Here is a 25,522-nt window from a genome sequence, read left to right as displayed (position 1 = left end):
TTTGGGCAGCTTTAAAAACTGGATGTTCCATGTTACACGCAGTTCCCTACCTTTTCGCAGTACATAACATGGACGCTTCATACACAAGTAGTTTTTTTTTTATTTAATATTTCACATTCACAATTTGTCCAATTTGGACATTTGGCAGAATTTTTTGGCTGTTTGATTATCATGTGAGTGACTACCCCCAGCGAGGTACCATCTTCGTGTTTGTTAGGTTATGTTCGTTGTGAATACACAAGAAGTTAGCAGTGTAACAATATATAGAAGTCTGTGTTCAAAACTAGAGAATAAAATAAATATTCTATAGAATTAGGATTCTACTTTTACTTCTAACAATTTGTAAATATACATTAGAATAACAATAAAGTAATTAATAGAATAAATAGTTGGTTATCAATATATATGTATACATCGACCGGTGTCCAAGCAATCGTAGAAATTGTATAAACGAAAAGAGAAAGTTTAAACTCTTATTTAGCACAGTCAGTGACACGTTTCAACGGCAATGTACCTGTAAGACCATTGTGCTGACAACAGTACCAGCGACAGGTACGAGATTCAATTCTAGCCATTCTTCGCCTGCTCTTAGACAGCCTCTCTCGTATATACTCCTCTCCCCAGTCTGCATTTACCAAGTGCAAACAAAATGATTGAAGAAACCACTATGAAAGTTTCTGCATCGAAGATTTAGGATTACGTTGTCGTGCCTGCGGCATGTTGATAACGCGTACAAACAACGATACCTTGCTTCTACATACGAATAGTACGTCGACCACTGTGCAGTCATCGAATTTCGGAATTCGAACATTGGAATTACGCGCGGTTGTTTAATTCTCTATCTTTTGGTTTTATATTGCGTTCATTAGACTACGTTCAATTTTTTTAATTATACGCAATGGTCCGTAATTGATGGTAGAATTTTGGTACGAGGCGATTCTACGAGAAAAAATACGACAAAAATGTAGAATACAATTTTTCTGTACGACGGTCCGTTTCCGAGAAGATCGAGTTTGAAAATGTGACTAATTACGTACTGAACAGGAATAAATAATCGACAGGTTAAGTGAGAATAAATAAAAAATGTAGAACCTGATCAATTTTCAAATTCCATCTTCTCAGAAACAGAACGCAATATGAAAATATTTAAGTGCATATTTTCGACTTACTCTCTCACGTACGATCATCCTGTACCCAATTGTACTATTATTTACGAACCACCTTGTATAAGGATTGCAGTTTCGAATGGCGTCGGTGACCGATCGAGAGAAAAGCGTGAAACATGAAATCTTTATTTTGGCAATTTGTGCGTGGTAATTACGTAGAATAGGCGAGGCACTTTACCGACTTCGACGGTGTTGAAATATTATCGACGTTCGGACTATTTTTTTCCCATACGTACGTATATTCTGCTCAAATTTAATTTCCGAGATATTCGTTAAAAATTTCAATTAAATCCAGATTACATTTCATTCTAGAGTAAGCCGCATTTTTTTTACAGCCAATTTAATATTGTACAAATAAAGAAAAATCAATAGGTCATAGGTCATAGGTTGGGCTAAATTAATATCCGACCGCCATTAAGCGGCTGCCAACGCTTGCGTAAAATGATTTTCGATGAATCGATTGATGTACAGAATGTTGCACTTCGCTCTGATCTTCGACAGCTCGTAAATGTAACAAATATAGTTACCGTCACTGATAATTTTTGTTCGGTAAACATTTATTCAAAGTAAATTGTTAAATAACACGTAAAATATTAATCATACATTGTTTTATAACCTGAAAATTAAAGACGAGCGATGGTTGAATATATGGGAAAAGACATTCAAAATATCGATAAATATTTGACGATATATTCCAAGATTATCAAAATCGATTAAATGTCTTCTATTTTACACAAGTGCCTTGTGCGTTCGAAAGATCTAGAAAGGCTTCGTGAGGTTATTTCCTATTTTCTATGATAAAAGATTTTGGATAGATCTGATTTCCAAACACAATTTCGAAAATTTCGATTTCTAAATTTGTCGATGGCATCGAACACTTGCCACGAACGTGACTCAACTTGAGAAAGTATGTTATACAGAAGAATAGGAAAGCTATTTTAGAATATAATTAAATCAAATTTATGAATAGAACGAATGAACAAATTCATGAAATGTATTTTAAATATGTTTTATTCGTTTTTAGTTTATTTTTCATTTTTGACAAGAACTTTTGGAGGATCTCTTTCTAGTCAAAACACAACTTACAATAAGACGTACACATTTATAATTCATAAAATACAGTAACACGAATCGAGAAGGGCGAAATAACTGCTCTCTACTGGCCAAATTATGAAGCTAAATGAACAAGATGAATTGAACATCTCATAATCGCCAGATTTTCATACTGATAACTCGAAAATCGCTTTATTTGAATCGCTTCACTTTCGTCGCAAGTGTGTGATATACCAAGATCAATAGTATGTCCTATCTAGCTGTCAAAACGCTCAAATATCTGGGAAAATACGAGTAGTATGAAAAATGGTTCAGACAAAATTTGTATATCTTTCGAACGTATCGATTGCCGAAACTGAAATTTCATATTTTGATTTCGCTCTTCTTCTCCAAAAATATTTAAAAAATGTACTTCGATTGGTAACCAATGGCAGAACTAAAGAAAACTTAAATTTCAATCGTATGCTAAATATGAAGTATAAATAAATATGCAGCAACTAAAAAGTACAATTTCAAACTACATGACAGATTTATTCTTTGAAACTAGCTATTATATAAAATCAAGAACCCTAGGAATTTAACAAAACATTTCATGCCTATGTATCTTACGTAGTTATTACGAAGTTAGAAAGACTTAAAAAGTTGAAGGGCCTCTAAAAAGATGTTAGATAGTATAAGATTCGAAACAGAAGATAAGACACTTGAAAACAAATCGCGAGAACCTCGTCTGTGATTTCGTTATCTTTGATAAAAAAGGACATCTGCTTTATCGAGGATTGATAATCTTGCAAACCACTCAGAATTTATTTTCACAGTTCAGTAAATAGCAAACAAACAATTTATAGAATATCTATTTATGCAAAATGGAAAGGGTAAATTATTTAGCATTGATTTATGAAACGGTCGGTATACAAATTAACTAACAAATTCGACGACACAGCGCAGGGACGAGCGAAATAAAAACCACATAGGACAAATGCTTTCCAGCTTTGCTTGAGAACTTCGATGTGTTCTGCATGTTTGTTCAAATTTTTGAATTTTTACGTTTATTATCCCAAAATGTAGCTATTTCAAAAGATTAATAAAAAAAAGTAACATAAAAGTTGTGAAACCTCGTCTTAGTTTCAAGATTGTTTTATCTCCACTGTCATATTTTATTACAAAACTTCCTTCTTTAATACCGAAGCTTATCTTGTAACTAGACATGGCAGCTACATTTAAAGATTAAAATTAAACCTGTCAGCACTCGAGACAAATGAGAATCAGCAAACGAAAGCGTAAAAACTAGTGTAGTGTTCTGTCCATATTTTAACGAGTATAATAGCTCGTTCAAGCCTATTAGTTAGTTAGTGTAAAATATATGAAAGGCACTGATTAAGAAAAAGCAGAAATGAGAAGTTATTTTAAATGGTCGCAGAAAGAATGTAAGTAATGGTCACGGTAAATAAAGTGATGGTGAAAAACATGGTTTTAGAATAGATGAATGCAGTAATATAGAGTACAATTAATGGAAATATAATTTTTAAGAGAAGAAACCTTGCAAACACGACAAGTAGAAGTTTTCTTTGGGGGTCGAATGAAACAGCTAACTCTTATAAATAAAAGTCAGTTACTGAGCTTTTAATTTTTCAACAACTCTTTTTCTGTTTTACATTTACTTTATAAGTTAGTACTTTGATTCTGCTGCAAAAGTTCCCTTATAACAGCCATTTTGTATGCCAAAAATTGTGTAAGATTATATACATACCTTTTAACAAATATTTTAGAGGAAAGTATGAAAGCTAGAATTATGTTTTAATTAGCATTATTTAAAAAGTTGAAAGCAGAATGAGTATAAGAAAGAAAGTAAGTTGCGATTTTTATAGATACAGTTATTTCATTTTACAAACAATGAGATTGAACAAAACAATATGCAGTTAATTATTTATATATATATATATATATATATATATATATATATATGCTCAGAGTTCAGAGTTTCATTTTAAAAAGAATATTTTGTATTTTCTAAATCGCTTTGAGCGGTTAAGTAGTTTGAGCACTGAAGAGCAGTTTGAAAACATTCAACTTTAACTGTTTCAAAGCAAAATAAATGTCTCGCTTGAACTAAAACTCTCTTGTGCTTCTACAGAACTAAAAGTTTCCTATTTATGCAAAAATGTATGGGATGAAAGTTTCAGTAGATGCACTTCGTTTTACAACTGTTTTTTCAAAACACGACAGTTAAAAAATTACTGTTATTTCATGTCTACTTGGACATTTGAACAGTTTCATTCGATCCCTGCTTTCGTTATAATAATACAACGTTTAGTGTTAAAGGTAATATTGAATTTGAAAAAATTACTTACGTAGCTAGGTTTTCTAACATCATAGCCGCACTGTTTATTTTTTATAATTTCCTGAAAACATCGAAGGAATGATTAGGAGACAATATTCTGAGATATAAACTTACTAATAACATTTTTATTTCAAATACAGTGAAATCTTGTACTTGTTTATACAGGGTGGTTGGTAACTGGTAATACAAACGGAAAGGGGATGATTCTACGCGAAAAAAGAAGTCGAAAATATAGAATAACAATTTTTCGTTTGAGGCTTTGTTTTCGAGAAAATCGACTTTGAATTTTCGCTCGGTACGCGTGCGGTACATTATAACGGATCTCACTGTAGATCGTTGTCTCGATGGAAAAATTTAAAAAAAAGAAAAAAAATGGAGAAAAATGTCCATGGTTCTATGGCTATGGTTTCTTCAGATTATTTCCTAAATTGAATACGATAATATAATACAGGGTGGTTGGTAATTGGTGGTACAAACGAAAAGGGGATGATTCTACGCGAAAAAAGAAGTCGAAAATATAGAATACAAGTTTTTTTTTTAATTTTTCCATCGAGACAACGATCTACAGTGAGATCCGTTATAACGAGACGCGATAAAGTGCACGCGTACCCAACGAAAATTCAAAGTCGATTTTCTCGAAAACAAAGCCTCGAACGAAAAATTTTTATTCTACATTTTCGACTTCTTTTTTCGCGTAGAATCACCCCATTTCCGCTTGTACCACCAGTTACCAACCACCCTGTATATTATAGAAGAATCATCACTGCAATTCACATGCAATTAATTCTTTATTTAACAAAGGTAAGAAATTCTTTTATTGCAAGTGAAGAAAAAATATACTAATATGAGATAAAAAAAAAAACTTACATTTGGCTTTCGTTTACAACAGCTAAAAGGCACGCCGCATGCTTCCCTCGAGCCAATGTCGCTCGACGAACAATTGAAATAATTATTGCGATCCCAGTCTTTAGGGCCCTCGATGCCGCAACACTGTAACTGTAAAATACGGTTGCGTTAATTGAATTACACTGTAATTTAATTACGCAATTTAATAACACTCTATTTCGATTACATATTAATTCAATTACGTTCAATTGTGTTGTAATCCAATTACATAATTTCAATTACGTAATTGAATTGTTTAATAGAATTACAAAATTGGAATTAACGCAATTGAATTACATAATTTCAACTGCCGTAATCGAATTATATAATTTGAATTACGCAATTGAATTACAAAATTTGATCGTTACTCGTCGTATTTGCAAAATGTTACTAGTTCTAACTTTATAATTACGACAACGTTATGCTGAAACATTTTCTCTTAAACGAACATTAATCAATTCAATTAAATCAAATAAATCCGATGAACACGTGTTGCTTTCGTTTTTTAGCAACTACGTGCCACCAATTTCATGTTCTTTAATTTGTTATGTAGTTCGACAAGTATGTGCAACGTATCGGTATTTAACATGTTGCTTCGTGTAACAGTATTTTAGTGTCTAGCACTGAATAATACAAAGATGAAAGAAATAGGAATCTCGCCATTATAAATAAAGTCAGTATTAAGGAGGGGAAAGAACAAAAGTGGAAGACACAGTATCAATTTGCTTAGTAGAAAGAAAGAGAGAGAGAGAGGGAGAGAGAGAGAGAACGTGTGAAACTGCTGTTCAAAGAGCTTCGTTAAACTTAAATGCACGTTCTTTCTTCACGCTCAGTGAATTCAATAATTTTCTTCGTATCATTTCGTGAAACTGTGAAACAAAGCGGTGTTTATATCAAAGAATGCTTTATAAAAACTGCGCTGTGATCGAAATCATGATTTTTATAAAGTATAATAGCGTAGAAAAGTATTTTAATTAAATAAAGATTGAAGATTCATTTTAATTAACGTCATAAATATGAGAAATATTGAATCAGTAATTTCGTCTTAATTAGTCAATTAATTAACACATGATTCCCTAACATGTATGATAATTTAACTTGGAATAATTAATTAATTAATTGTAATAATATTATTACTGAAACTCTTCATTAATATTAATACAATTATCAGTATTATATTAAAGAGACTTATTATTTTATTAATGATTCTATTTTAATGAAATTACATTTAGAACGTCAGAAGTATCGAAATAATATATTATACTATTTCAAAAGTTTTCGTCCTTCTTGCAATCGTTACGAAATATACATTTCACTTGAATAATAAAACTCTGCTGCATACTTTTACGCATATTATACTATTGTATATATTATTGTATATATTATACTAAATGTCTTAAAATTGAGACACGACTATCGTGAGTTCGTAATTAATTTAGTAAAATTTCAAACCAATTTGAAAATATACAGGGTGGTCGGTAACTGGTGGTACAAGCGGAAAGGGGGTGATTCTACGCGAAAAAAGAAGTCGAAAATGTAGAATACAAATTTTTCGTTCGAGGCTTTGTTTTCGAGAAAATCGACTTTGAATTTTCGTTGGGTACGCGTGCACTTTATCGCGTCTCGTTATAACGGATCTCACTGTGGATCGTTGTCTCGATGGAAAAATTAAAAAAAAAAAATTTTATTCTATATTTTCGACCTCTTTTTTCGAGTAGAATCACCCCCTTTCCGCTTGTACCACCAGTTACAAACCACCCTGTATATACAAGTTGCAAGGTATTTATTAGAAGTGCACATTTCGCAGTGCTGAAACTTTAAGTTGGGTTGTCTCCAGGAACTGCTTCGTGACGTTCCTCGCGTACAACTTGCTATTTTCTATTTAATTGTAAGTCGCGTAAGCTACGGAACACTATCGACGAATAAATACCTTATATTCGATCTCGTCTTCTCTTAACCGATACTCAATACAATATCGTGTCAGGACCATAGGCTTGTTCTACTGAGACACCCTGTATTATAGCTTTTAAGGAACGTTAAGACGATCGATATTATTGTCAATATTTCAAGCTTTTCAACATCGTGGTATGTAAGAGACCGTCTAATGTAGACGATCGATATACAGGGTGGCTGATAACTGGTGGTACAAGCGGAAGGGGAGTGATTCTACGTGAAAAAGAAGTCGAAAATATAGAATAAAATTTTTTTTTAATTTTTCCATCGAGACAACGATCTACAGTGAGATCCGTTATAACGAGACGCGATAAAGTGCACGCGTACCGACCGAAAATTCAAAGTCGATTTTCTCGAAAACAAAGCCTCGAACGAAAAATTGTTATTCTATATTTTCGACTTCTTTTTTCGCGTAGAATCACCCCCTTTCCGCTTGTACCACCAGTTACCGACCACCCTGTATTATTGTAATCGATCGTCTGAAGATGCCTGTAATGTCGAGATACTAGAAGCAGTGACAGTAATATTGATCGTCTTAACGCACCTTTACATGCTATAATACCGAAGTACTATGTAGGCATTTCATTAGATGAAAGGAAATGCATCGAGAACAGCGATATGACGGTCTCTCATGGATAGGAATTGAACTAACGTAAAGAATAGAGGATTGGAATAGTAGTATAACTATTGACAGGATCTGCGAAACTGAAGCGACATAGCAACGTTTCTATTGAAGTGTCACATTGCTTGTCAAAACGTGAATCGATAAATTCTATCAATTAAATTAACTAATTAATACAGTTATTTAATCAACTTTAGTTAACTAATTAATCAACACAATTAATCGTTGCGTATGTACCGATTATAAAGACAGTAAATTGTATTAATCTAAATATTAATGGATTAATTGTACTGATTAATTGTATCGATAGATCTGTATTAATAAATGAAATTAGTTCACAGATTGTTACATTAATAGAATTTATATGCTGTTTTTAATGTAATAGAAAACGTATTCCCTTATCTAATTGGACAAATAACGATATGACACGTACCCAATCCTCTTGAATCCAATCGATGAGATTCTGCTGATCAGGATCTTCTCTATAGTGGATGATGAACGCTTGGAAACCGCCAGTGGCTTGTGATTTTATCTGTACACCGAATCAACGTATTAATTCTATGTTTTGCGATAAATTACGATCGATAAAATGAATCCGGACACGATATGAACGGTATGTTGAGTCTTTGGTTAATTTGTAGCATATCAACATTTTCAGGAGAATTAAACCTTTTTATCCTTCTAATTACTGACTTACGTGAACAATCGTTTGTGCATTCCTTTATGAGAATAGAAATTTCGTATGAATTATCGAATACGATGAAATTAACATTGGAACGGCGAGTACATGAACTCAAAACTCAAATTTTGCGTGTTATGTGCTTAGTACGTTCTGTAGTACCAAAACGAAACTTATTTTTAGAGAGTCATTTCAATTGTTAGCAACGCCAAAAAATGTTAATCGTGTCTTCATAATTAAAATATTGAGCTTTTGTTAACTCTTTTAATTTGTACGAATATAAAGCGCCACATACTTCCACTATAAATATAATCTATATCACGAATAATAAATAATGAATAATTAACAGTAAGTGGCAAATAATAAATAATAATCTACACCGTAAATTAAACATGCAAATATTGATGAAATGCCACAATTAGGAAAAGCTGTTATTAATTGCACACGTTGTTTTTTGAGCTATATATAATATCGAGTTATATTTTTTGTTTATTAAAAACAATTCACAGAGATTGAAACAACATTACAAAAAGGGCATATCAAACGAAGATTCTTTTATCATATACTTCAAACAAACTTTTAAATTTGCATATTATTTTTCCCAATGGAACTAACGTACTGCAGTTATTGTAGATATCCAGAAAGAATGGTAAAAATAAATCTTTCACAGAGGGGAAGCAATATTTAAAGTACATAAAATTTATTTCCTTTTTATCGTCCATAACTCTGACTGTAAATTACGTTTACGCGTATTCCATGTAACATAGATATGCGGATATTTACTTATTGACTTATTCCACTGGAAATCATCAAGTAGCGAAGAGAGATTTTAAAGTTTTACGATATAAAGTCATCGTTAAGTTAAATTACTTGTTTCGACGTATAGTTAAAAACAGTTCGAATACAATACAGCGTTTCGAATTCATTTTACGATCCGTACAACAAACAGAATTCCAAGATTCGTGTAAACCTGTCTAGACAAAAACCTAGATAAAAATGTCAGACTTAAGTATAATATATATGACATTTTCGTGTTATTCTTGGTTACAAAATACATTGGTAAAGTTACTACAAAAGTTTATGCGACAGTTTATATAATAAATGAGTCGCGCCAAGAATATATAGGAAACTATTCATCATCCTACACCAAATGATATTAATATAATTTTATGTACACGAGAAAAATATTTACGAAGCTTTTATAAATATGAAATTTATCAAGTTCGCTCGCGGAGAAATTTCTTTAATTTAAAGGACGTAGCAACAAATAATTCCCAAATACTTACGAAAGAGAAAAATACTTACGAAGCTTTTATAAATATGAAACTTATCAAGTTCGCTCGCGGGGAAATTTCTTTAATTTAAAGGACGTAGCAACAAATAATTCCCAATGATAATCTCATTATGTACATCGACACAAGTAGAGATTATCGCGAGAATATTAATAGATTTTTGATAAAACTCACCCAGTCCTTGAAGACAAATCCTAAGACACCGGCTGCCATCTCCATTAACAATAATAACGCCAGAAATATCGCATACTGGAACAGATTCATATAAAATAACGTTGTAATAAACTTCAATCTTTCAGAATGTAAAATCATGCATTTGATATCGTAAAACAAGTATAAAAATAATTTTATGGATTATTAGAATCAGTTTTATAATTTTAGTAGAATTATGTATCAAAGAATTTACTTCTGTAAAATCTTTATCGATCTCCCAATTTGAAAATTAGTATAAAATAACAGGTTTCACATTCTCGAAAAAATTATCAATTATTTGAATTTAAAAAATACGGAGAAAAATACAAAAAACAAAATACAAAAATACAAAAAATACAAAAGTTAATAGCTTAAAATGTTATTTAAACAATTGTTACATAAACAGAAAAAACATCGTAAGTAAACATCGTCGATTAATAAAATAATGCTAATAATCATATTAATTATTTAGACTTTAATCTCACCATTCCTCCCAATTGCATTTTAATCCTTTAATTGTTCAATGATAACTGTGTTAAATAATATTTAATATTGTTACGTTGACTGTAACTTGAAAGTTCGTTAAGAAATAAAAACGTACGTAAGTTTATATGTGAAATACTTAAAGTACTCATCGTGTAATTACATCGTTCTGCAGCAATTGTGAGGCAAACGCATGATAAAACACGTAAAAAGTGTTGCACGTTATTATACTTCACGCGAAATTCTCACTGTTACGCATTTTGTTACAGCTGAATAATGTAACGAAGTAACATTTACTTGAAATTAAACTCTAAATGCTTTAAATTCAAAAGAAACGCTTCAAAGAATAGTAGCAGTTATCTGAATTAAATGTTTCCTCCAATTATACTTATTAACTGTAAACATAATGTACATTAACTTTATTGACCTTTTCGGTAAAATCATCTATTGTTTATATTTATTTATTTGATTATTATTATACCAAAATACATAGATTATAATTTATCCGATAGCTGTTACGATATAATCACGACATTATACCTGTACAATCATACGCTGTGCATAATAACATTATAAATCAAATATTTATCATAGCAAAGAAGATAACGTTAATAGCACTGTTATTTGTTTAACCATAGGATATTCTGTATCGCATATCTGATAATTGCAAACCAGTTTCACGTTAGTGTGTATTAAATACAAATAAATTCAATTACCATTACGAATCAATAAAAAATATGCAACACAATATTTTTGAAATTTCAAGTCACAAAGTATTTTTAATTTGTAAATTATTGAATTTATATAATATACATTAACGGATAATATACACTATGTGCAGACAATTTTTAATCACCAAGATACAATGTTGGCATTTATTGTCAATGTCCTTTAATTTTGTGCTTTATGAAAAAACGGGCAACGAGGAAACATTTCCTTTATGAGGAAACTTGAAAGCCGATTCTTTAGTTTCGTGGTAACAAAGAGAGCAACCGAAATGCTCTTTTGACTTTTTAAGAAAACTTTGCCACTTCGCAGAACTCCTAAGATGACAATGAGTACTCTTATATCCTCTTTTGGACGTAAACGACGAACATAATTCCCTACAAGTGTTTATAAGTAATTCATGATTAAAATTAAACCGTTTTTTACATTGAGCAGTAGAAATTTTTGAGATAACAATAATCATGATACAGAAATTTGTCCAGCATTCTGCAATTAAAAATAAATTTATGTCCTTTCCCTGTTTTTCCCTGTTATCGGTATTCATTTTTTCACACTGGTTACAATAACGTCATTTACACTAGTCATGGTAATATTATTTGTAGAAATGACATGAATTTTTAATACCAAATGTATTTTTTCTTACATCTTTAGTTAAACGATAACTATCAATTCTTTGTGTAATTACAATTTACATAGCGAAAGTTTATATAGAATTGTAATTATTGTAAATATTACAAACAACCGTGCTTATTAATACGAGAAATATGAAGTAGTAAATTTCGAGGCGAAATTGAACCGCAATCTGAGAAGTAATAATTATTGATAGTTTCGTAGATACCGATTTATTGATTGAACCACTGCACCATTGTTTTATCATTTTACGAATTCTCTTTATTCGAGAGCGCAGGAGACGCAGCTTGGCTTCGATTATCGATATTTTATGAATTATATCAATATTCTATGACTGAAATTGTTTTAAAGGCATTCGAGTTGGAAGGTTTTACCGTAAAATAAAAACACCTACACTGCTGCTCATAAATATGTGGAGACCTGGATTTGACTCTGTCAATGTAGGTCGAGTCGTAAAAATCGCCGGTATAGTTTCGAAAGTTATTAAAACTCTCGCTGCTCTTGATATAAAATTTCCGAAAAATTTCCATGCTTTCCATATCGCGTGTAATTTACCTATAGTGAACGACGTAATATTAGGAATCGACTTGCTACGAACCGAAACGGTCGAGTTGCTCTTCCACCATAACGAACAGTACACCGATTCTACTGATAGTAGACAATCTAGATTAGATAGTAGCGATCCGATTAGGTCAATAACATTCATGAAATGGGCTAATCACGCACCGCATGATGCAAACCGACGTACACGAGTGTTTACTATACCAACACGTATGCGTAAACAGATACGTCGAAATAGTACACATCAGCTTGCGTATATTCCGCTTCAAATCAGAGATATCCTGTCCGTGGGAGAAACGTTTTCAAACTAAACTCAAAAAACCGACATGAGGTGTAAGTGTTGACCGTGATACTTGTAGATGTGGTTGCTAGAGTACTGCTATTTTTTTCTAATTTAGATGCGTGGAAGAAAAATTGGAACTCCGGGTTGCCGGGATTCGAACCCGGGTTCCGAACGTTCGTAACCTAAGGCGCTAACCACTGCGCTGCTGTCGTCCGACCCTAATTAGTGTCAAATGGTGGTATTTGCTGTTGAATGCCGCCACAGACATGTCACGTTTTGGCATAAACGCGCTGGACAAAGACGTAGGAACTGAAGTACTTAGCCAGGAACTGACACCCTCCGCATACCATAGTTGCGACGAAGAAGGAGAGTTCAATGTTCACTGTTCTTCGTTCGAAGAACATGCTCCACCCGAGGATCGTGTTACTTAAATAATGGACGTTGTTCGTCTGGAGCGGTTGAATGAAGAGGAGAAACATTATGTGTTACATACCATAGAAGAACGCTTACGGAGATATAAACTACCCGGTGTTCGTTTATCATGTATAAAATCTCATGAAAAATTCCGACGGTAGATGATATTCCCGTCAATACGAGACAGTAACGTTCCCTGCCGGTATATAAGGGTGAATTTACACTGTTTCTCTTTAAAGGAACGAGAGTGTCAGGCAGTGAGAGAACTTGAAGACGACGTAATTGCACCTTCTCAGTCACCATACGACTCGACTGCGTGGATCATTCCTGAAGAAATGAAAAACAGTCCTTTTGAATATATTTGGCCTACCAAGTAGGATGATTTTCTGATCACGTGTCCAGGCAGAAGAGACACTAAAACTCTGAAGGAAGTGGATATAGTTGCACCTCCTACCTTTCTGTATAGCGCTGTCTAGAACCACATTGTCAGCAATAAAGATATATGAGCGTAGAGAAAGATTTGATACATCGAATGAAGCAATATTAATCCTAAAAATAAAAAGAATTGATAGAATAACTGCACCTTCGCTATCAACAATATTTAATACAGGAGACGATGAAATATCTGCGGGGATTGCATGGGATGAGTATCCCATAGAATTATAGGATACTGAACGAAAAATAACAGATCGAAACGCATCGACGACAAGATCAATAAAATTTGAATTTAATAATAACTATCTGCCTACAGGGTTTGGCACTGAAATGTTCGTAATGATAATATGCTGTTGCTGTTATAGTAGAAACCAAGGAAGTGCACCGTACACCTCTCGGGACTTTGTTATTACAAGAAAAGGAAGAACGCGAGGAGAGAAGTAAGGAATACGATGGCGAAAGGACGTAGTGTAATAAGAGCGTGTAATAATAATAAGAGCGAGCAGAAGCAGAACCGAGAGGTTCTCGGAACTGTGAAGTTCCCAACGGAGAACAACTACCAATAGAGAATCCCATAATCCCCGCACCAGGTGCAAATTCCGGGCAGATCGGGTGGAGCGAAAAATCACCAAATCATTAAAAAGCAACAGTCTACAGCGTAGTCCTGTTTATATTACAAACTACTCATCGCGCTGAAAAGAACTCGTGCAGGAAAGCAACATATTCTCTCGTGCACGGTTAAAGGAAAGAACGCAGCAAAGAGAAAGTCGGGACGCATGATCGAATGTTTCTTCTGCGACCAGTACATCTTGGGGAAGCTGTACCAGTTTCCTAATCCCAACCTAGTCTAACCCAACCTCAACCTAACCTTAGCGCCAGAAAAATGCCAGCAGAAGGACGCAGCCACAGGACAATGTATCGTGGAAGATACACCTCTGCAGGGTCCGAATGTCAGCTATTACCTTCTTCCGCAACGGCCAACGTACCCCAAACGACCACGAAACCGCAAGGGATAACGATGCCGAAGCAGAAGATTGAGATCCAGACGCAGCCACAGATAAGATAAAGGGACTAATATCGAGGGGTTCAGCAGACCTAGCACCGCGTCCACAGGAACACAGACGGACAACGAAGAAATCCCTGTAATCGATCTCTACCTGAATATGTTTGGAGTCTCAATCTCATGGACGCGCCAGTGAAGTATCCGACGCCAGTTTTAGCGGTATTTCCATCACCAGACCGGGTGCTCAACCACACGATAACCTGACTCTGATCTTGACCGCTGTGCTACTCCGAGTGCATGCTGCGACAAGACGGGAGTAAACAGAAGGACTGCGCTAGGAGGAAAGAAGAAGGCCCATCCCGATTTGGCTCCTGGTCACCGCAACGAAGAATGATACCAGTGATGTGATCCTGTGTCGTGTTGTATATTTCCGTGTTGTGACAGTGTATAATTCAGTGCCGTTCAATTGTTGCCCGTACGGTCAACACATTACACTTCTCGGGACATAAATAAATCAGCGGGAAACGCTCCTCGTACGTGTATCCATGTGTATGTGTGTGCAGTAACAATCGCCCGTCTTAAGAAGGAGGATTATGTTCCGAACAGTTTACAGTAAACATTAAATAACGTGTATTGTTCTACGGTTTACGAGCCTGTACATCAACCACAAGTGCCTTTTTCCCATTCCGCTTTAATGTCTGTGACACCACTAGCCCGCGACTTTGCTCTCAGCTCTGTCTGTGAGCATCGACGCGAGACCTTGTTCGCCTGAAGGTCTACCAGACAGCACTGAGCGTATATGAGTGAATAAATGTTTGCTAGTTTAGGATAGTTCCCTGTGTGTATGGCGCGAAAATTATGTACCGAACTGTCGACGAGGATGGTACCAGGATCTAGCTATAGGAGCTAGGAGAGTGTTACATCCCGTCTCTATATTTTAGCGACTGTCACGTGGCGATAGCCTCCGATCTTGCATGAGATGATCGCAATTAAATTCTGAGTGTGTATGTTGGAGTAGCGATAAGGATAAACCATCATAGTGAGTCTCGGTTCTACTTATCTCTCTCTCCTCTTTTGTTTCGCCTTCGTCGTCACACGAGACGCACGAGCGACGACATGACGTCTGTCTGCGTCTAGATAGTATCCTAGAGTTGCTACTTTTTACAAATAGACAGTGTATTCGAATTTACAGTATCGAAACATCCCTCTTTCTTCTTTGTATTCCTCCACCTACCTTTTTTAGGTAATTTAGAAGTTACGGGACCACCTGTAAAGGACCGATAAAGGTTGGACCCACGACAAAAATGAAGATAAAGACCGGGTGTTTGTCGTTCGGGTATTGAGTTGTCGCGTGTCGCACCGTGAATGCTCGCATCCGTATGTTACAATTACATTCTGTCAAAGGTAAGCAAGTGTCCACATACGTTTGAGCGGTAGTATACACACGAGAAGCTATGTATCTTTGTGTGCTTACAGATAATTAAAGCAATCCACAAATGCTTCATTAGATGTTCAAATACATACCGTAGCTAGGAGGCACGTATTTTCCCTGAGTGCGCCAACGCATCCCGTAAATCCAATGATAAATGTCACTGTACCTATAACAGAGGAACGATTATTTGAGTTAAGTCTGAATATTTTATCATCTGCTATATTTTATCAGTTCCACTGATACTACGTTTACGCTAAGTTTACGTTTTCAATTTATCTGTTGTTACGCTCTATCTTTATTTGTGTACATAAGGCTGATCATTATCTTATCTTTTATTCAAGGAATCTTTCTGTCCTTATCCTCCTAGGATCGTTTTGTTTCGCAATAAATCATACTTAGAATACAATGTCTAAAGTTGGACGTACAGAGCGTTTCACACAATTGAACTCAGCCGTAGCTTTAAGATAATAGAAAGCAGAAAAATTGTCGTTAAAAGTCTAAAGGTAGTTTTAAATGGTACAGAGTTACCAATTTCATTTGCAAGAGAACTTCCCATTTCTCTCGTGTTCACTATGTTGTTTAGCAACTGATAACACTGATAACAATCGCGAGGTGGCGGTAGGGGAGTCCTGAACACACATGTTCGATTCCGATTGCAAATGGACTAGCTGAATGATTATACAGAAATCCATTTAATTTCCAATATGGTACATTTTACACAGAAACTATTAAAACCTCTTCCCTCTTGAATTTTTCCATTTAAATCAATTAAGGATGCATGAACCGTCTATTTATTGAATTGCTATCCAATAAAAATACTTAATTACTCCCTTGTAACAAATAATAAAGGAAGATAATCGGATTTTTTTTAGCACAAAATGCCAGTATTTTCCTTAAGAAAAATTTTCCACTAATGAAATATACAGGTTAGTTGGTAATTGGTGGTACAAACGGAAAAGGGTGATTCTACGCGAAAAAAGAAGTCGAAAATATATTTTTTGGATTTAAGCCGCTGGAAAGCGGAGCTTTTATGCGATTTTGTTTTTAGTTGTTTTTTCTGTCCTGAAAACTTGGTCGCAAAACAGGACGCTTCGTGTGAATGAAAGTGTAGGTGGAGAAGAATGAACGGAGAGAGCGAGAGTGTGATAGTGTGGCAAGTAAGCGTAGGATATAAGCGAAAGATGTAAAAACCAGAAGACTGTCCTAAGCCAATAGGCGAGGACTGTGTATAATAAATAATCTATGCATCTACTTATGCATATAATAAAGAAGGGTTGTATTTGTACATCGAATAAAAAAGAAAAATAGAACAATCATCCAGAGACAACTCATAAATTATGGAGGCCAAAAAGCTAATTATTGGAATTTTTGTCTGTCTGTACTCGCGTCACGTAAAAGCTACTGAACGAACTTTGATGGAGTTTTCTCTACCCGGGAAGGAAAATAGGATACGTCTCATTTTGATCCATTTTCTAGAAGCTGAGAAATAGCCTGGCATCTAAATTATATGCGCTCGCATGTTTGGTACAGGTGAAGGAGGAACGATAGTTATTGTTAACACTGTACTTGTTCTGAAATCTTTTTGTGATTTAATACTTTTTATTACGAAGAATAATTCCACCGTTAATATAAAAAATATGTGAGTATTTCATTTATAAAAATTCATTCGCTTAAAGATTGTTCCTTATATTTGAGAATCCACGCGAACGAAGTTTGCGGGCGAAACCTAGCGAATAATAAGTCGTAAACTAAATTCATAAGCAAATAACGTATTATTATCGATCGTAGAAAATAAAGATATAAAAGATATAAAATAGCAAACAGTCTAAAGTCAATTTCTTCTTAACACTTTATCGACATACAGGTCTATCGTGGAGAAACGTCTTGTTCATTGATCAATCCCAGATATTTTTGTTTACTGCTTGTGCTACATTTAATGTCTAACCAGGGACAATGACCGAAGCTGGCACTCCTTCACTTGCTAGAAATTCATCGACTGTCCGGAATGCTACGAATTTACCAAGCCATTCAATAATTATCAACTGCTCCTCGTCTGTAATACTAATTGCTACGTTCTAACTTTACTCGTAGTATCAAGGAGCTCGGTAAGTACGTGGGCCACAACCGTCGGATGTGGATGTTGAGATACCGTTAATTGCTGGAAATTCCGTATTGTAAACTGTCTCTCGACTAGCAGCTTCACTCTCCAAGTGGAATTATGCAACAAATTCATGTTCCTAGAGAGAATCCCTCATATGTAATTCTACGTAACTAGGAAGCTTAAATAAAATTTGTAATAAAAAATGTACAATTAAATAGAAACTTTAATTACTACACGTGTAATCGATCTATTTTCTACTTCGTAGTTAAACTGTAAAATATGTCTTGTCTGGTTATTTTTTAAATATTTAAAGTGTTGCGTTTAAATCGATCCCTGTCAATATCTCTTGAACTATTTATGATACCAGAAGATATTTCGAAAGAAACTTAAATGGCTTTGCAGAAGACATAATTTGATGTCAGTAGCTTTTAGCTAAGGATGCTTTTAGGATGTTAATAAGCTTTAGTAATAAACAGATAGAAAGATAAAAAGAAAATAGAAACGTAGATAGAGCACATAGGAAGGTGAATTTTCTCCTTTTTTAAATAGAACTTGTAATACACTTTACGATATATTACTCGATCCATATTGGCATTCTCTATGGAACTGGATAAACTATTTATATCGAAAATCCATTAATTGATCAAATATTTTAACTTGCCTTTTGAAAACCTATCGTATGAAAGACAAAGGAAGACGTAATGCACTATTTTTGTATCTGTTTTTCCGACGACAAAGTTAAATACCGTTGTTCACGAAAGACTCAAATCTTAACTTAAGATTTAAATCTTCTTTCAAGACTTCTGTTACAATTAAACTTTAATGTGATAACATAAAACCTATTCTTACTGATTTTCTATTTCATTCATGGAGATATACAGGGTGGTTGGTAACTGGTGGTACAAGCGGAAAGGGGGTGATTCTACGCGAAAAAGGAAGTCGAAAATATAGAATAACAATTTTTCGTTCGAGGCTTTGTTTTCGAGAAAATCGACTTTGAATTTTGGCTCGGTACGCGTGCACTTTATCGCGTCTCGTTATGACGGATCTCACTGTAGATCGTTGTCTCCGTGGAAAAATTAAAAAAAAATTTTTATTCTACATTTTCGACTTCTTTTATAGAAATTACCTGTATGTAGAAATTACAAGGCATTCATGAAAAATTACTAGTCATAAAGATAGTCTCACTGAATATCGTGGCTTGTACAAAATGAACAACTGTCTGTTCAAATATACTTTGCTGACTTTTGCAAAGTGTATGCTTCCAATAAATATCTTGTAACTTCTATGTACATTTTTAGATCCGTTTCAAATTTTATTAATACAGTCACGATAGCCATGTCTCGTTACAGTGCTAATGAAATATCAAAATGTTTTTTATAATAAATACATGAAAAGTTTGTAGGAGACTTCGAAACTTCCGTGAGCCACCATATGACTATTTATCGAATAATTATTCAATAATTGTTACCAAACATTGTAATTGCTAGCATATACTATTCCAATTACCAAAAATTTCTACTAGTGTGGCTAGTAAGTATTTCAATCTAGGTTCCTCTTTCGCTGATGGAGGAGGAGAGGAGGTGGGCACACATAGCAACGTGGCAAAATTTCCCTCAGGTCTGATTGTTCGACCAGCAAATCGAATTTTGTAGCATGTGTTCTTGAAAATGGGAAACATGAGTTTGTGAAAACTTTAATTAAATTGTCCTCGTTTCTTTTGCTGGGACAAACAGCAGATGGAAATTTTATGCAAGCACATTATTGTGAGAAACAAGTGAAATGAATTACACTGTGATGCCTAAAAAATAATCAAAAAGTACAACAAGATATGAATTAAGGACTGTTATATTAGTCAATGAGTTATCTTCAAAAATCAGGGAGGAAAATTTATCTCTAGCAACTTAAGTTAGATTTGTAAAGAATAAATACGAAGACAACTCAAATAGCAATCTGCTAAAATCGTCGATAAGAAGAAACGATGGAAGGATACTTCATAGACGCAAAGATATTTGAAAGTTAAAATTATTACTTGCTATAGTTCAGCTTTGTTGCCTTTAAATGCAACCGAGCACTTTTATACAGTATTGCACAATATATTGCATAGTGTACATATATTTTGTATAATATACATATCCAATATACAGCTAAAACATCACGCTTGACGTAGAAAGATCTTTGTCTTCTGTTTTATTGTGAATTATTGTTAAGTCTGTTCTTTCAATATGTTACAAGTTACGAAGGCAAAGCAAGAACCACATTAGAGGAACTGTTACTCTTGTGTTTGCAAAACAGCTTTGACGCTATAGTGAAAAGATATTCATTCTAGTTTTATCTCAAAAATGCAGTAACCTAATGCGATTGGAGAGGAACCACATAAATCCAAGTGTTATAAATAATTCTGTGGACCGAACGAGAGACAATAGAGAAGCTTGATTCAATCAGACTGTAAAAAGTGTCTTTAGCTTGCTACGTAAAGAAGAAAGTTTGCCTGAAACAAATTACCTGCTTTCTTCAGAGCCTTGCAAATCACAGGCAGCAACGCCTCGAAAAGGGTGCGACACTCTATCAAACTTTAATATTTTTTGTAAACGATCGACTCCACCCACGCAACTTAGTCATCTATCAGAATCAATAGCAGTCAACAGCCTCGAACAATGCAAACTAAAGTAATAAGTTTGAAGCCGAATACCGACTTTTCCACAATGAAGAATATTAATAGTCGTGCAATGTACAATGCTCCATTATTTCACATAAAAATGCACCTCAACGTTATAAATTTGCGGTTGGCTGCGGTTGACAGCCACAATGACAGGCATTTTTTTTTTTTGTACAATATTAAATTTCCTTTGAAGACATTGCATAAAAAAGATTTGTTGCAATTGAACTTTAATGTGATAAAATAAAACCTATTCTTACTGATTTGCTATTTCATTCATGGAGATATATGTATGTGTAATTTATACAATCGGGGACAGAGGTATAATAAGCGAAGCAGTAAAATGTATGTCGTAAAAGGTACGACGTTTTCGTTCTATGCGGCTTGTTTACACAAAAGAATAAATATTAATTTCAATTATTCATTAAGTGTTATATGTATACATAAGGATATAAGGATTACAAGGATAATAAGAATAATAATAAATATGGTGCAGAGGTATGGGGCTGGAACATGGAAAAAAGACTGGATAGAATGCAAAGAAGATATGTAAAATGGATCTTAGGTTTAGATATGACAACGCCAAATTATATATTGATAGAAGAATGCAAGCTAATAGAAATCAAAGAAAAAGCATTAAAAAGAGCAGCAAGGTACGAAGAGAAAGCCATAGAATCAAAAAAGGAACTAGTAAAGGAGTGTAGAAAGAAAAGAGAGAGAAATTGGGGAAATGGCCAGGAAGGGAAAAGAGCAAGAAAGAGAAAGAAGGGACTAGAAGAGGTGAGAAATGGAGGGACACAGATAGAAGCAAGAGAAGAGCAAGAAAGGATGACAGCAGACCAAATTATAGAAGAAAGAAGAAAGAAAGAAGCAGAAGAGAACAAGAAAGCAAATATAACATACATTACAGAAAAATAGCCAAAGAAGAGTTATCAAAGTACTTAGAAGGGCGGATGAAGTGGAAGGACAGAAGAATATTAGCAAGATTCAGATGTGGAAACGAAACCAAAGCAAGGGAATACTGGAAACAAGAGGGAGAAAAAAGATGCAGACTATGTAAAAGGAAAAAAGAAGACCTGAAACATGTAATAAAAGAATGTGAAATAACGAGAGGACCAAAGCACATAGAAAAAACACTAAGTGAGACTGGAGAAGGACTAACAGAACTAAAAGCAATAATAGAGAAGAGAAAGGCAATACAAGACGGGGAGGAACGACAAGAAGGATGCACAGCAAGGAGGCAAAAGCCCAAAGTTGCAATAGTTTTTAGTTGTTAGTTTTTAGAAATAGATTAATTAAGGGAGTGCAATATAATAGAGCTGATAAGAGGGGAGGTAGATATATAAGAAGCGAAATAGATAAAAGAGATGTAAAACCGAAAGGCACGGACTAAGCAATAATAATAATAATAATAAATAATAGTAAAATGTATGTCGTAAAAGGTACGACGCTTTCATTCAATGCGGCTTGTTTACACAAAAATATTAATTTCAATTATTCATTAAGTGCTATATGTATACATAAGGATATAAACATTACAAGGATAATAAGAATAATAGTAAATAACACTTAGGTACACAAATGTGCTGGTAACTCAAACTTCATTATACATATGTGATACATACACATATGCGATCAAACCTCATTGATGACTGTATATGCGGATTTCGTTGTATAAAATATGTATAAAATAATGCAATTTAGGATCGATATATAAATATTTTCAATTGGAGGTATTATCGCAATTTTAATTCAAGGAAGTGAGAACAGCAAAAGTGTAAATAATATACACTAACAAATATTTTGATTATTATGTTAAGCATCTGAAATTTTTACAATTACTACCTTTTTCACAACGCAGAATCAAATATCGCTTGTTCCTTATTTAAGGATTTTCTACTTTATAAATTAGAAGTATGTAATTCCCGTACTGTATCGATAAAAGATAAAAAGGACTACAACTGCAGTTAATAAAATTATTTCTCAGACATCAAGAAAGGAAAATATCGTTTCCGTTGGCAGCAAAAGCTGTTCAGAGGAAGCGATAATAAGAAATACGAAACAAATTCCTCTAAATATGAAGGAAGATGCCAAGATACATCTCTTTTTCAAAGATAAATATCTCAGACATAATTGCTTGGATGAGTTGCTTTCACCATCGGCAAGAGGAATGGAATGAGGTTGAAAGAAACGATTATCCGGAAATCGTACTTGCTTTTCCAACATCCACCGTGATCCTCGTTCGATTTTTGCTCCTTCAGAAGCAGTGGTCCAGATCACGTGCATATTAGATTTAGCCTTGCACGGTTTCAAGAACCTGTAGTCCGTCTTTGTCGGGATGTTTGGCTTGTAGGACATCCGCTGATTCTCGCCATTACGTTTAGCTACACCGTGGTTAACCGCTCAAGAGTGACTCGCTACCTTCTACCTTCTACTCTCTCTGGTTGGAATCTCTCTGTATATCTCTAGTAATCCGATTTACAGTGTTTCACAGAGTCTCTCGAATATCAGAACATCAACTTGTCAACGATGCTAGTCTACAATTTTATCCTGTGTATCCAACATGATGCAGCAATAAGAAAAATACCTCAATATCGTCCCACGTATTGTTTATGTATGTAGTTAACTGTTATTTCTACATTTATTGCAGCAAGTGTCCGTGTATAAGAAACAGGTATAAATAGTCGAACGTCTCTAAGCATGTATCAAGACAAATGTTAGTCTATTTTTATTTCTACTGTATATGCTATGGACCCTAGTTCTCAAGTTAGAGATAATTAAAGACTGTCTGTGGCATAATTCCATCTTACACGTTAATAGAAAATTGTCGTTGATGTCTCGACTGCAAACTAGCGTGTTCTAACCCAACGTGTTCGTTATGATAATTTATTTCTCCACTTTTAGTGAATACTGCTTCGTCACTGAACAAAATGGAAGATAATATCCTGGACTTCGTATCAGGTTCGCCTACGCTATCGATCCTAGTGACTGCTGGTTCGTTTACGAAGCTTCAACTTCAATCTCTTGTGACTCCTTGACCTCGTATCAGGTTCGTCCGCACGTGACTTCGTCCTAGAACCTTCATGATTTCGCATCAGATTCGTCCTTGGAAACAATAATCCTAGCGAATCCCTAATTTCGTATCAGGTTCGTCCATGCACTTGTTAACACATTTGCAACTATGTCGCATAAAACAACCCTCGCTAGCCTCTTATGCTGTTCGCAGGGTGGATGAATACTTGCAACCTACAATTTTCAGTCTTCTCTTTAAGGCGATTTTTCTTTGCTTTTTATCTGATATTTTTATTTCCTGACATTTTGCAGTAACGCTTCTCTTACAAACTTTCCTTTATGATAAAATATGTTATAGTATGTTACATATGTCGCAGATTTAGGGACATCGGGCCTTTCTTTTGGAATTTTGGGGAGATCCCAATACTTTGATCTAAGCTATTCATTATAGCTGTACTTAAATAATAGAACTTAGAAGTAGTTGTTGCGATACGATCTGATCATGTTTGCCCAAGGTTTGTGACAGTGGGCTTGGGCTCGAGCTGACACAACTGGTCGCCGAACGTAGCCACGGTCACGGGATGAACGTTTTTACTTACAGTAGAAGTACCAATATCGAGGGACACACGCTGTATTAAGAAACAAGCCCCGGGGCAGGAGCAATGACGGCTCTACGCGGGTCTGCCTAGTAACGGCGCCTGGAATTTTGTTGGTCAATACGCAATCGACAAATGTGATCGTGTCAGTCTTTTATTCTTGTGATCACCTTGGAGAGTTTACTCACAATGTCAGGTCAGTCAGTCAGAAAGATACCGTGCGTCACAGCTAACGTTACTTTGAGTTTCAAAATATATTCAATTGTACAAAGAATATTCCCGTTGACCGTGGATTCGTTTGAACCTAAGAACATTTTCTTTACTTTAAGAGTGTCTAACAATCACGATTAATTGTTAAACCCTGTTAAATCAACACTTGTACATATAATTGTAAATATAATCTCCATTGAACAACTACGATGGCTTGTCCCAACGAAGATACGCAACGCGCCCCTAGAACTAGCGCTGACCCGACAAACCCGACATATACTTACATAATATGTTATAAAACATTTATTAATTTCATACAAAATAGGACACTTGACCCGGACTATCAAAAGAACGACTAATCGTCGAAATAAAAAATTAAAATTATTTATTCATGTAAAATAAGAAGAGTAAATTATTCGCAAGAATTATAACGACGCAATAATATAATTAATACAAAATAATAAGTTAACAGTTATACCGAGTGTCCGAAAGGCTTATACTATAAGAAATTGGAGGCAAGTCGATGCTTGGTTGCTAAATGCTAAAAGCCATTTTTCACAAAACCATCTTTTGTCGAGATACGTTTATTTGAATTGACACGGCTAATATGTCTACGATTAATTAATTGATGCTTAATGCTACACGTCATGACTTATTTAAATTTGTTCATCCGTCTTTTTTAACACGATATCTTCACATCTTCTCCTAAAGTTTTTTTTTTTATTTATTTATTAAAATTACAATCAATTCTCGCGTTGAGAATTCTCCTAAACTTGACATTAGATCTATATGCAAAT

At 34.4% G+C, this 25,522-nt stretch overlaps 1 protein-coding gene across 5 annotated transcripts in view; it reads right to left on the bottom strand.

Annotated features, from left to right (window-relative positions):
* The window catches only part of LOC117242677 (tetraspanin-5), a 123,134-nt gene that overhangs the window by 14,446 nt on the left and 83,166 nt on the right, over window positions 1–25,522 (bottom strand). For 3 of the 5 annotated variants that reach the window (XM_033509563.1, XM_033509566.1, XM_033509564.1), the window contains exons 3-8: window positions 16,240–16,313; window positions 10,163–10,237; window positions 8,451–8,549; window positions 5,425–5,553; window positions 4,568–4,618; window positions 515–625 (exon numbers count right to left, since the gene is read on the bottom strand). In XM_033509563.1, the coding sequence (XP_033365454.1) occupies window positions 515–625; window positions 4,568–4,618; window positions 5,425–5,553; window positions 8,451–8,549; window positions 10,163–10,237; window positions 16,240–16,313 (539 nt within the window). The remainder of the gene's footprint in view (window positions 1–514; window positions 626–4,567; window positions 4,619–5,424; window positions 5,554–8,450; window positions 8,550–10,162; window positions 10,238–16,239; window positions 16,314–25,522) is intronic. The other 2 variants (XM_033509565.1, XM_033509567.1) reach the window with 1 other exon arrangement.

Source organism: Bombus vosnesenskii, unplaced genomic scaffold, assembly GCF_011952255.1.
Source record: "Bombus vosnesenskii isolate JDL3184/JDL3185 unplaced genomic scaffold, Bvos_JDL3184-5_v1.1 scf7180000016275, whole genome shotgun sequence".
Classification (NCBI taxonomy): domain Eukaryota; kingdom Metazoa; phylum Arthropoda; class Insecta; order Hymenoptera; family Apidae; genus Bombus; species Bombus vosnesenskii.
The sequence above is the reverse complement of the archived record's forward strand: the minus strand, read 5'-3'. Positions and strand labels throughout refer to the sequence as shown.